Raw genomic sequence first — 14,686 nt, 5'->3', positions numbered from 1 at the left:
CCCATATATTATCAGTTTTAGTGTCATGCATTATTAGAGTCCCATTCCTAAAGACCTTTATGGTGACAAATGTGCCCAAGAATGTTCCTTACCTTTTCCCCTATGCACTTCAGGGTATAAGGTCCGACATTGAAATCATTGGTCCATTTTAAGTTATGTTTTGTGCAGGATAAGAGATGAGAATCTAGTTTTTTTTTTCTTTTACGTGTTGCTATCTAGTTTGACTAACATCATTTGTTGAATTCCCCATCAATTCATTTACCCTTATTTCCCTGTCTTTTCAAAACACAGTACAGTATAGCAATTAAAGAGCATAGATTCTGGAGTCAGGCATAGTAGCCCTCAACCCCCCACCAAAAAAGAAAGAAAACAATGCACAGAATTAAACGACTTATTCAAGAAAATCCTTGAGACAGTTCCATATAACTGAAGCTGGCCTCAAACTCCCTATGTTTGAACTGCTGATCCTCCTGCCTCACCCCATCAGGTGCTGGGATGACCACGACACTCACTATTTTTTTTTCAGGCTGTCACTGTTTTTTTGGTAGAAATATATAAAGAATATCTGGCTTCATACAGATACATCATTAGAAAAGAATGTAAGATTTTAACAAGTTCCTCAGATTCTTGTGAATAAACTTTTTTTTATATTACATGGACTATGGAGTATATGTAAGAGTGTGGGGGGTTAATTAAAGTTACACAAATAGGGGAGACAATGGTCACCCCCAAAGTCTTGACTATTTAACAAAAACCCCGTGCCAGGCATGGTAAACTTCCTTTTAAATTTCTGATTAGGGCTATCAAAAGGACCCCCCAAACAATATATACTATAGTTAGTGCTCTTAGTGCCTTACAGAAAGAGAAAGTAAGATTCAATTGCTGAAGACAGAACATACTTTACACACAGGATTTGAAGGAATACATCTAGAACTGAACTGGAAGCCTCCTCAGTGACCTCTAGCAATTGTAGTTTCAGAAGGAATCATACATGCAAGCTACCAACAGATCAGAACAAACAATAGCCCTATACAGTTGTAACACAATGAACAATAACATTGAAGAGTATGGCAGAATACTCTTAAAAGTGCAATAATGGCACTAATATCTTTGGAGTAATCAACAGTCACTTCACATGGCTTAAGACTCACTCAATAGCAGGGAATTCTTGCTTGGCACTGTAAACTTAGCCAATTTCCCATGACTGAGGAGCCCATGGAAGGTAGAGGAGAAGTTACCTAAATCAGTATAATGTCTACTGCATTACAAATCAACATTTGTCCTTATACCCACAAATAAATGTAGCTCCCACCCTCATTAGAAAGCTTCCTTTTGCAGTTGATAGAGATCATTTAGAAAAAAAGCCACAACTGCAGGGAATCCTGTGAAAGAGAGGAGAATATTATAAAAGCCGGAGGTGATGGAGGACACCAAGGAAATAAGGCTTTCTAAACACGACAGGACCAGTACACATATGAACTCACAGAGAATATGGCAGCATGCACAGGCCCTGCACATGTCTAAGCCAGATGTCTTAGCATTGAGAGGGAAGTGGACACAAGCCCTGATCAATAACCCAGAAGTTGTCCTTTGCTTATATATTATGGTTTCTGATTTTGTGTTTATAGGATATTTCTGTATGTGTATGCAAGTCTCTACATATATGTGTGTTTCTTGTGCTTTTTCTTTGACTCTTTTCCGTTTGCTTGCTTGTTCGGACCTGTTCATGTTTGTTTATTTTTATTTTAACATTTCATTATTTCTTTAGATGCCTGTTTGTTTTTTAATAAGGAAGAGCAAGAAAGGATGTGGATTTGAGTGTGTGAAGGGGTGGGGAAGATCTGGGAGTTGCGGGCAAAAGAACCACTAGAATATATTGTATAAAAATAGTTACAATAAAAAAGAAGGAAAAAAGAAGGCCACAACTAGTCAAAATGCAGAGATCATCTGAACATTGGATGTCTAGCCCTAACAGACACATGTGCAGCATAGCTGGTATGTTTAAGGCTCAGAAACATCACAGAAGAAGGTAATAAGAGGGTGTAAGGGACAGAAGACCCAGACAGCTGCTGGGAGCAAGTTTCTTCTGATAAAAAGCAAGGAAAAAGGAAGACATGATGGGGAGTAAGTGGATCATGGAGGATGAAGAGGAAGAGTGGAGGGTGAATGTGAATATAAACAAGACACATTATATAAAATTCTCTAAATCTCAATAAATATATAAAAGTAAAATATTTATTCCCTTTGTAATGAATGCAATATATCATTGTTGAAAGAAAAAAGGCACTTCTTCACATGCCAGGGACCAAAGCTTGGAGTTAGTACAATTTTCAAAATCCTGCTGTCTGCATTTTATGAATTCTCTGTGATCTGTTGAATTTATATCTTGGATTATTCTTTATTGTTTTAGTGGAAGATTCCTTGGGGCTTTATTACTCATTATATTAAAATACAAAATTAATGTTTTCCACTTGTATCTTTTTATATGTTATACTTCTATCTCAGCAGCAAAAATATACTGGAGAGGATATGTAGCTAGTCTTCTTTATGTGAACTATCTTTCCTCAGGCAAAGCACTCTTGGTCCTGCAGACAGGCCATCTTAATGCCCATCATGAAATTTTCCTAGAGGAACTCTAATTCCAACCCACATCTCAATACCCATTATACCAATAGTTCAATAAGTACCAAGCAAATGTATACCTGAGAGAGTTCAGAATCTTTCTTTTTAAAATAACACAGTCAGAATTGTAAATACACACAGAGAAAGGGAGATTCTAGGTTTTCCAAATGCTTGTCTATAACCTACACTGAAACTATTATCAAAATAAAATAAAAAAGTTTCTAGCAGGCCATGGTGCCACAGTTTTCCAAGTTCATTATTTGATAGGTAGAGACAGGAGTAGGATCAAAATTCATAGCCATCTTGTTGGGCAGTGCTAACACACAGATTTAATCCCAGTATTTGGGAGGCAGAGGCAGGTGGATCTCTGAGTTGTAGGACAGTCCTATCTACAGAATGAGTTCAAGGATATCCAGAACAACGCAGAGAAACCATATCTCAAAAAATAAAAAAATTAAATAAAATTCATATCCATCCACCACAAAGAAAGTTTGAGACCAGCATAAAAATATGAGACCACCATAAAACAAAACAAAAATATCAAATGTCAGTTCATAGAAAAACTCTAGATACTCCTATGTAAAAGATAAAATTGACTCATAAGATACTGTATTTAAATTTAATAAAAATAAAATCATGATAAAACTAAAAAGAAAGAAACATCATATTCTTATTACAAACCTGTGCTGGCGGTACTTGCAATGGATTGTTATCCAAAATTATTACTTGTAAATGGTGTAGCTTCCTATAGCAAACAGGAATTTCAGTCACTTTATTACAGGAGAAATCCAACTTCACTAAGGGAAGATCTCCTAATTCTGTTAAAAAATGAGACTAAAGTTAAAGATTGTATGGTTACTCTTTTACTCAAGTAAGTAGAAATAGTGAATATCTTACCATCTGGCAAAACATGGAGATTATTTCTTCTTATATTTAGCTCTTTAAGTGAATGTAATTTTCCCATTTGTTGGGGAAGGACCTGAATTTCATTGCAGCTAATATCCTAATGAAAACAAGAAAGTGAAACAATATCAAATTAAGAAATACAAATATACTTTCAATTTTAAAATTTAAGAATATGGATAAATTGTTAGCAAAGTTAATTATAATGTTTTTTTCTGGCAGATCTTTATTTGAATTAGATCATAGGCCAATATACCACAGTCAATAAATAATTCAATGAAAAAAATTGATATTAAATTTAGTAAGTACATGAGCAAAACTCTCAACAAAAGAACAACTTTGTTCATTGGAATTAGAAGGAGCCAAATATTCAAGCATAGATAAAACACTGTAGATAACAACAGCCAACTTAATCTACCATCTACCATAGATCATTTCACATTATTTAGGAGAATAAAAACGTAAAGAAAATCAGGAACATCAAGATGTGAATTAGAGAACCAGGATCCATAGTCATGGTAAGTTTAAATAAATTACTCTCTACAAAAGAGTAAGATGGATGGAAATAGAAAACACTATCCTGAGTGAGGTAAGCCAGACCCAAAAAGAGGAACATGGGATGTACTCACTCATATTTGGTTTCTAGCCATAAACCAAGGACATTGAGCTTATAATTAGTGATCCTAGAGAAGCTAAATAAGGAGAACCCAAAGAAAAACATATAGGCATCCTCCTGAATATTAACCTTCAGCAAGCGATGAAAGGAGACAGAGACAGAGACCCAAATTGGAGCACAGGACTGAAATCTCAAGGTCCAAATCAGGAGCAGAAGGAGAGAGAGCACGAGCATGGAACTCAGGACCGCAAGGGGTGCACCCACACACTGAAACAATGGGGATGTTCTATTGGGAACTCACCAAGGCCAGCTGGCCTGGGTCTGGAAAAGCCTGGGATAAAACCGGACTCTCTGAACATAGCGGACAATGAGGACTACTGAGAACTCAAGAACAATGGCAATGGGTTTCTGATCCTACTGCACGCACTGGCTTTGTGGGAGCCTAGGCAGGTTGGATGCTCAACTTACTAGACCTGGATGGAGGTAGGGGTTCCTTGGACTTCCCACAGGACAGGGAACCCTGATTGCTTTTCGGGCTGGGGGGAGACTTAATTGGGGGAGGGGGAGGGAAATGGGAGGCGGCAGCAGGGAAGAGACAGAAATCTTTAATAAATAAATAAATTAAAAAAAAGAGAGTAAGAATATAAAACAGTTACAAGCACATATGCATGTAGTCCGAATTCCACTCAAAGATATCTAAAGGAATAAGAATCTGAAGTCTCTCAAGGTTATAAAAAAATATAACCCTGATTTAAAGGCCACTTGTCTAAAGACCTTTTGGTAAAGAGATCATATAGAAACCTACTACTACAGAAACTTTTTAAAATATAGATAAAATCACATGCATATATAAAATGAGTTAAAATGGAGTCACCCAATAATAGGTCAAAAACGCTATTAGATGTAATTATTAAATAAAATGTCTAGTGCAAGGAATGGGCCATGTCTTTGAGAATTTTTGAACAATGAGGGCCTAAAGACCCACAAATGTTAACAGCTATTGCTGTTAACTACCCTCAAACACTGACAGTAAGACCTTTTACTGAAGATGGCACCTACTTGAGACACAGGATAGGAGGAATCAAGCTGGTACTCCCCTGGAAACTTCCTTCCTACTGGCTAGCTTTCATAGTTCTAAAAGGTACTATGCTTGCTACCAGAAGAGAAAAGTAGGCATAAATAGTATCCAGCTACAAACCCTGTGGACTACCATAATAACTGGCCTGCCATTGTGCAATAGTGGCACGAACACCATCGGAGTAAACTATGAATTTATGGTAGAATTTAAAGTTTCCTCCATAAGATGAAACTCATACCTGGCGCTATTATCAGACCAGTAACTTGTGGCTAGGCAGGCCATAGCCCCTAGGAGAAAAGCCAGCTACTACTATTCTGCTAGATGGACACAGCATTAAATTGATTTCTTATAATTTATTATTATAAACATAGATTAGTACATCTTTTAACCCTCATCAGAGAAGCTTCTGTTGACAGTGGAGTATAAACCAAAATCCCTATAACTATCAAGGGTTTAGAGAATATGTAGTTGTGTAATGATTAGTACTAAAGGGAACATGTATACCACACCCTCTCCTTCCAAGGCTGAGAGAACATTGTGGAAGATGGTATAGGATAATTAAGGATGACCACAAGAAAACAGTGTTTTCCAATATAGAAGGGAAGTTGCACATATGAATCCACAGCAAATGTGGCACTGTCCACTAGACCTGTGTAAACTCAAGCAAGATAAATGACTGCATGGAGAGGAGAAATGAACAGGAAGTCCCACCCTTAGTTAAGGTGTGATTGAAAATGATGCTAGTTTACTTTAAGCTGTATCCTCGAGAACATATGAGTGTAGGTGCTGATTTATTTAAGTTGCACTGAGAGATTTTAACTTCTAAAGATAATTGAACTGTTCAAAATATCCCTGGATTACATGATGTCCAAAAGTAGCTTTCTGCAGAGAACTATGAACTGTGAAAGAAATTAAGCCATTGTAGCCAATTTTTAAAAGCCTTTTAATAAACCAGGCAATGGTGGTGCACGCTTTTAAAAACCAGAACTTAGGAGGCAGAAGCAGACAAATCTCTGTGCATTTGAGCTCAGCCTGGTCTAGAAGAGCTTGTTCCGTAATAGGCTCCAAAGATACAAAGAAAAACATGTCTCAAAAAGCAATATAATAAAACCACTTAAAGAAATTCTAACAATAGGAAAATATCGAAAAGAACTGCTTCAACTTCAATGAGTGAAAGTGTACTATGAAAGACCTGTTCGACAAGAATATGGTCTGAGAAGAAAAAAACTGAAGAAAATACTATAAAATGAAAATATCTCCCATGCTCTTGGATAGGTAGAATCAAGAGAATAAAAATGGCAATCTTATCAAAAGCAATCTATAGATTCAATGCAATCCCCATCAAAATTTCAACACAATACTTCATGGACCTTGAAAGAAAAATAATCAACTTCATATGGAAAAACAAAAAACCGAGGATAGCCAAAACTATCCTGTACGATAAAGGAACATCCAGAGGGATCATAATACCTGACATCAAGCTCCATTATCGAACTACATTAATGAAAACAGCTTGGTATTAGCATAAAAACAAACAGGTTGACATATGGAATCAAATCAAAGATCCAGATATAAATCCACAAACCTATGAACACCTGATTTTGACAAAGAAGCTAAAATTATATAGTGGAAAAAAGAAAGCATCTTCAACAAATGGTGCTGGTGTAACTGGATGTCAGCATGTAGAAAAATGAAAATAGATCCATATCTATCGTCATGCAAAAAAATTCAAGTCCAAATGAATTAAAGACCTCAATAAAAATTCAACCACACTGAACCTGATAGAAGAGAAAGTGGGAGGTAGTCTTCAATGCATGAGCATAGGAGACCACTTCCTAAATATAACACCAGTGGCATCGACACTGAGAGAAACAACAAATAAATGGGATCTCCTGAAACTGATAAGCTTCTATAAAGCAAAGGACACAGTCAATAAGACAAAAAGGCAGCTTATTGAATGGAAAAAGACCTTCACCAATCCCACATCAAAGGACTGATCTCTAAAATATATGAAGAGCTCAAGAAATTGGACATTAAAATAATAAATAATCCAATTAAAAATCAGGTATAGAACAAAGCACCATTTTTTGAAAAGCTTTACCTTAATACAAAACAGGATATAAAAATAAATAGGATGTCACAGTGTAAAACTGAAGTGATACAAATATATGAAAACATTTCAATGCTTAAGCACTCTGTTTTCCTCTAGACATTCAATGTCCTTTAAAAATCTAAAATGTTATTATTCAGAGGCATTATATCAATTTCTACAATCAATTGTATATAATTGCCTCTTTACATTTACTTTGGCCCTAAAGGGGTTATAAAGTCATGTGAGCATATTAATTGACTTATAATTATGTTATCTTGTTAATACTACTTCTGTTTGTGAGCCTCCTACATTTTGCCTTTTAAAAACTGATTATTTGTTAATTTGTTTGTTTGTTTTGATGAAATGAGGTCTCAATAATGTAACAACTACTAAGTTCAAATGATTATCTTACCTTCCCCCAAAGTAGCTGAGAATAATGGCATGAACCACCAGCACACAAAGCTGCATTCTCCACTTTTACCATTCTGTTCTAACTAACTCTCCCCATCAGCTCCATAAAACATTAGGAAAAAATATCATTTCCTTAAGAACTTCTCTGTCTTCAAAGTCAAGTGATAAATATTTCTTCACTTGATACATATTCTGAAAGCTTGTAACCAATTCTCCTAAAGCATCTTTGTCTGAGGAATTACCGAACTTTTCCTGTGTGGGCTAGGAGCTAAATTCAGCCATAAATAAATGTAGCTGAAATTGTTATCCAACTGAATTTAGACATATACCAAGTTATTCTCTTTTAAAAAAATACAGTGAAATTCTACAAAGGAATGACTATAACTCTAAAATAAAATGTATATATTAAATGTGGCATATAAACTTATAATTATTATTATACTCACCAGCTCCATCAAATCTTTTAACTTTCCAATTTCTTCTGGAATGGATACCAGCTTATTATTGCTGACAACCAAAACTTTAAGTGGAAGGTCAAATAAGTATTTTGGCAATGTTGATAAAAGATTTCGACTGAAAGAAATTAAGAAAATCTCATTATGAAAAATGTCTGAATCTTTATGTTAGGCTAAAAAAGTACAGAGCACATCAACAGTAAATAATAAGCATTCACTAAAAAGTACCATTTATTGAGTATTTCACTTCAAACAAGAACATGTAACTTACATTCATACACTGGCTAATATTCACATTAACCTAAGATAGGTAGTATTAGCTTCAATATACAAATATGAAAATGAAGGCTAAAGCTCCCTAAGTGACTTGTCTATTGTAACAGAGATACACACACAAATCTGATAGCAAAAATTCTGCTATTACATATGGTAATGCTCATAAGTAGCCCATGCAATAATAACTCAGGGTTTTTCTGAGCTAGAGAATGCCAGAACTTTCTGGGGCATATTTTAGCACACTTGATACCTTTATAAGTCTAACCATGGAGAGGATCTTGGCTGAAATTTGCGGACATTGTGCTTAAAATGATGTAAGAAATCTATCTTTTAAAATATCAGTAGCTTGAAGCATGGAGAGATAGCTCAGCAGTTATGGACATGGACTGCTGTTGAAACCCACCCAAATTTCCTTCCCAGCACCTGCATGGGGGCAGTTCGCCATCTCCTGTAACTCCAGCTCCAGGGAATCTGACACCATCTTCTGGCCTCCACAAGTACTGCACTCATATGCACACTCACATACACATGTGTGACCCACTCATACATCCAATTAAAGATAAAATAAATCCTTAACAATAGTAGTAGTTTTTAGATAGTTTGCATCAGAACAACAGGGTAGAGCACTTCTATTTCAGTCTAACATTAATGAAATATTCCTTAGAGTACATTTAAATACAGTAACAAATAACATTTTATTGATTAATTACAATCTGCCAGTAAAAGTTCAGAATAAAATCAACTGTTCATCACAGCAACCTACTTTAGGTAAACACTCATCGTGAACCCCATTTTAAAAAGGAAAATAAATCACAATGAGAGTAAGTAAAATGTTCTAAAGTTACAAAGTTGGTAAGCAGGAAAGCCTGGATTGAAATCTGGTCAATCTAGATTTGGTATTCTTACACTTCACATTCTATACTCAAATGTCAAATTCAGATGGATTGACCCAAAATATCTCAAAATCAAAAACATAGAGAAGAAAACATTCCAATTACATACTAGTAAGCACTGACAAGGAATAAGATATCATTGTTTTCCTATTTTTCAAGTCAGTATTTAGAGACTTGTACCTAGCATTTTATGTAATGTATACAAGAACAAAAGATCTATGTTATTCAAGCAAGAATAACATAAGATCCTCCATCCCATCTTATCTCTGCAGAGAATTTCCATAAATACTAGGCTGGCTTTAAAGTACTGTGTGTGTGTGTGTGTGTGTGTGTGTGTGTGTGTGTGTGTGTGTAACAAAAGAGGACACTATTCTTCAATTAGTAAACCTCAAAGAACTTCTGAAATGTCTAATTTCCTATGTCCCAGTCACAATCCTCCATACACTATGCTTTTTTATGTAAAGGAATTGAATATTGACAAACATTAGTATTTTGGGGAATGTCATTCTCTCACAGCCATCAAAGAACAAATGTATGAATATGTGGGTTTTTTTTTCTGGAAACAGATTAATCCAGTGTTCTCATATGGAATAAAAGAATAATATGACCTATGTCAAAATGATGTTGGAATATTAAAAGAAGTAATATGGGTCAAACATTTGTAATATTGCCTAGTACATAGTAAAGCCATATTAAGCATAAAATGGCTAGGGATGCCATCCAGTGATAAAATGCTTGCCTAGCATGGACAACACCCTGGATTGATCCCCATCATTGAAAGAAAAAAAAACTACGTTAAGTTAAAAGATGCTCTGTCACCTCCAAACATTCGAACCTTCCATTCCAATTTGCCCATTTTTGAACTGGCAACACATCACATGATAAAACTTTACTTGGTGTTTCATTATAATGTTTGACTAGTGTAACTAGACTGCCATATAAATGAATTCAGAAAACTGGGCAACAAATAAGAAAAATATTTATGTTCTAAATCCTTCCTCTCAAAGTGAGATCTAATGATCAACACACATGCAGGTAAATTACCAGGGGACCTTTTAGAAAATGCAGGTCCCTCAGCAGACCTAACAAGATCCCCAGATAATTCCTGTGTATGAAACTTTGAGAAACATTGCCTTAAATAACAAGACCAAAAGCTTATAGAACAATGAGAACATAAACAAAATACAATCTTTTATTATTAAAAGTGATTAAAGATTTAAGAAAATGCAAAAAATTTTAATAAAGATTTATATTATTATTACTAACATTATTAATTATTATTAATTGGTATTGAGTGTTTTACTGCATGTATGTATGTATTATGTGTATTCCTAGTGCTTGAGGAGGTTAGAAAAGGTCTTTGGATCCTGGGAAACTGTTGCTAAAGGTGGTTATGAGCCAACAAGAGGGTGCTGGGCATCAAACCCTGGTCCTCCAAAACCAACAGCCTGTTCTAGTAACGGCTGAGCCATCTTTCTAGACCCTGAAAAATTGTATTTTTTAAAAATTGTTTGCTTACCTAATGTTAAGGTATGTTAACATCTGCAAATTCTTAATGGCTTCAGGAATCGTTTTAATACAATTATGATATAGGTTTAAAGTTTCAAGAGGTGCAAATAACCATACATCTGAAGGAATTTCTGTAAAGCGATTTCTGGAAAGATCTGAAAAATAAAAACAATTTTGAGTAGCAAGTATACACCTATATATACAGTAATAAACAGAACGACTTTCACTCAGAATCTAAGTAACTATTGGATATATTGTAAAATATTATTTACCAGCATCTTGAAAAACTATTTTAATATAGTGGTATAAAATGTTTACTAATTAATTTATTTTAAAATCATTTTAACAAAATAAGCTACTAAATGTATTGAAAATGCAAATATGCTATTTATCTTTAAATATATCAATAGTGGGAGGCATAATTTAGTGGCATTTTACTTGGCTAGTATTTAAAAGGCCATGGATACATAACATGGGTGCATAACGATATACACACAACATACACAAAGAAAAAAAATGTTTTGAAAAAAATTAGTACATCACATGATGGACTAAAAAATAATAACCAGAAAGAGTTTTTTTCTCCATATCAATAGTATATACCCTTTTGGATAAGAATCTGTTTATGGAGATTATGTTGAGCATTATGATAGTAGCTATCCACTCTCTAGCCATGACTGCCAAACAAACAAGACAAACAAACAAAAAACCATAAAATACAAGTGGTTCTCAACTACCTAAATAATTATCAAATTAATTACCTTATGGAACTATCATTGTTTGTACTAGTTTATTATACTTAATTGACTTAAAAGATAATAATCTTCAGAAAAGGATTATCTGTATCAGGGAGAACATCTACAGTCTAGCCTGGCCCACCATCTGTTCTGTTCTCAGTAGGAAAACAATCTCCTATTAATAGTGTTCAACATCCTCACTGCTAAAAAAGAAAGCTATTTATTCATCAAGAGAATGAATTCCCTCTTTAGAACATCAATATGTATGTGTTAATACAAATGAATACAGAAAATGGAGGGAGAGGTAAAGAGCTGATTCACATTCTCATCTAATATAACATTTTGTAATTAGCAAAGGAAACATAAACTATAAATCTCTAACTCTACAATACAAAAAATTTATTTAAGTTAATTTCACGAATATTATTGATAACTTAATGAAATTATGGAATTACTAGAAAACAAAATCTGAACACTATCAGAATACCCAAGTGTGACGCAAAGAGAGAATATGAAGTCATCATTTTTCTATATTTATGGTTTCCGTCTTATTCTTTTCCCTTTTGTTCAAGGCAGGGTTTCTCTGTGAAACAGTTCTGGAACTTATTTTGTAGACCAGACTGGCCTCAAACTCACAGAAATCCTCTTGTCCCTGCCTCCCTAGTGCTTAAATTAAAGGTATGTGCCAGCACACACAGCTTTTCTTATTCTTCTACTTTCAGAATATTAGAAGTTAAAGTTACTCCTTACAATTAATTTTAAATTTTAATAATAGTATTATGCTTAGTACACTCTTCTAGACAGATTCACGTGTGAATTACTAATAAATAATTCAATGGTCCCAGAGAGAAGTATAGATATTTTGAAAGAAGATAACAAAACTAGAAAAAAAGAAAATGGATAGAATTTAAAATATATTTAACACTGTCACATAATAGAGAAGAATAAGGGACGGGCTATATGGACTATGTAAGAATTAAGAATCAAAGATAGCCAGAGGACTCTAACCTAGCCTTTTATTGATATTACCTAAAATCAATGGGAGTGGAACCAGATTTTTGTTACTACTGCTAAAGATGGGATATTCTTCTTTTTGAAGAAAAGATATAATTAAATTTATCTGATGATTATTAATCTCAAACATGATGTCTCAAATGAATAAATAAAATTAGAAGTTATAGAAATAACATTAATGCTACAAAATCATAGAAACAGAAAATGTCACTTAACCAGAGTATTAAGAGAGATGAAGAATGGCCATCAGCTAGTGGGGGTGTGCACATATTTAATCACAGTATAGCATTACATGGCATGACAAGATGCAATAGAACTAGGCACAAATCCTCCTATTAAAGCTGGAAAAGAAAACACAATAGGAGGAAAGGGGTCCACAGAGTAAGCACAGGAGTTAGAGACAGCCCCACTCCCTGATGTGGGAGTCCCATCTGTGCTTTGCTTCTATTGGTTAATGAATAAAGAAACTGCTGTGGCCTAGTTGATAGAGTGGAACTTAGGTAGGTGGAGAAGACAGAACTGAATTCTGGGAGGAAGAAAGCAGTGTCAGAGAGAAGCCATGGATCCTCCGCCTGAGACAGACACCGATTAGAATCTTTCCCGGTAAGCCACTGCCACATGGTGATATACAGATTAATAGAAATGGATTAAATCATATGTGAGAATTAGCCAATAGGAGGCTGAGATAATGAACCAAGCAGTGATTTAATTAATACAATTTCTGTGTGGTTATTTTGGGGCTAAGCTAGCTGGGCAGCTGGGACAAACCAGCAGACTTCCAAGCAGCTCAGAGGCACAAGTGTGCCCTCCTCATTGTAACAACTCCCATTGTTAGGAGTCTCACAAGCACCCCAAGCTAAACAACTACAGCATGTATGGAGAGGACCTAGTGTAGATCCATGCAGGCTCTGTGACTGCTTCTTTCATCTCTTTTTAAAAAAAAAATTATTTATTTATTTATTTATTTATTATGTATACACTATTCTGTCTGTGTGGATGCCTGATGGTCAGAAGAAGGCACCAGACCCCATTACAGATGGTTGTGAGGCACCATGTGGTTGCTGGGAATTGAACTCAGGACCTTTGGAAGAGCGGGCAATGCTCTTAACCTCTGAGCCATCTCTCCAGCCACCTTCCATCTCTTTGAGCCCATAAGGCTGGCTGGTCTAGTGTATATCTTCAGTTCTAGAAATCTTAGGTGAGGTGGAGGCAGAAACAAGAGAGCCCCAGGCACTTGCAGGCCAGATACCCTGGAGTAAGCCACAGGAACTATAAGTAATCTTGTCTCAAGTATGGGGAAAAGTGTGACTCAACACCTGAGGTTATCCTGTGACATACATACACATACACTGTGACACGTGTGACTGCAATCACATGAAAATGTACATACACACACATGCTCACAATATAAAAACAAAAAAATAAAATAAAAACGGACAAAAAACGTTCTAGAAAAGCCCAGCAGTGGTGGCGCACAGCTTTAATCTCAGAACCTAGGAAGTGGAGGCAGTTCAATCTTTAAGGCCACCCTGGTCTACAAAGTGAGTTCCAAGACAGCCAAAGCTACACAGAGAAAACCTATCCAGAAAAAAAAAGCAGAAAACCAAGCATCTATGAAAATTCTCAATGGAAAAGGTAAAAACCACAAAAGATCTCAAATGTAACAAGGAAAAATATTACTACTAATAATTAATAACAATGATTTTAAAATAATCTTAATATACTATTTTAATAACATATGTTCTTGCTTTCAAATATGGTAAATTACAAACAGAATAATCTCCCATTGAATTTTAGTTAAATTTATATTCATAAACTATTATCTGAATCTATTCCTGTTTGTTTACTAAAAGACAGTAAAATTACAGGAATTATTATTCTAACTGAATGGAACTAAAACAAAGCATAACAAAGTCAAAATTAGAACTTCAACTATGACATAAACCCTAATTAAGGAAATCTACTTCTAGGGTGTTTCTGATTGTAAATTAGTATAAATAAACATACTTTTTAAAAACTGGGGGGCAGAATAACATTGCCAAAAGAATTTAACAACTACAGAAAGAAGCAGAGGAAGTAA

At 34.9% G+C, this 14,686-nt stretch overlaps 1 protein-coding gene across 6 annotated transcripts in view; it reads right to left on the bottom strand.

Annotated features, from left to right (window-relative positions):
• Lrch2 (leucine rich repeats and calponin homology domain containing 2) overlaps positions 1 to 14,686 on the bottom strand; it is a 95,157-nt gene that overhangs the window by 53,551 nt on the left and 26,920 nt on the right. For all 6 annotated transcript variants that reach the window (XM_075957380.1, XM_075957381.1, XM_075957382.1 and 3 more), the window contains exons 2-5: positions 10,866 to 11,010; positions 8,169 to 8,295; positions 3,520 to 3,625; positions 3,304 to 3,440 (exon numbers count right to left, since the gene is read on the bottom strand). In XM_075957380.1, coding sequence (XP_075813495.1) covers positions 3,304 to 3,440; positions 3,520 to 3,625; positions 8,169 to 8,295; positions 10,866 to 11,010 — 515 coding nt within the window. The remainder of the gene's footprint in view (positions 1 to 3,303; positions 3,441 to 3,519; positions 3,626 to 8,168; positions 8,296 to 10,865; positions 11,011 to 14,686) is intronic.

The sequence above is a fragment of the Microtus pennsylvanicus genome, chromosome X (assembly GCF_037038515.1).
Source record: "Microtus pennsylvanicus isolate mMicPen1 chromosome X, mMicPen1.hap1, whole genome shotgun sequence".
Taxonomy (NCBI): Eukaryota; Metazoa; Chordata; class Mammalia; order Rodentia; family Cricetidae; genus Microtus; species Microtus pennsylvanicus.
Note: the sequence above shows the minus strand (reverse complement) of the source record. Positions and strands in the feature narration are given on the sequence as shown.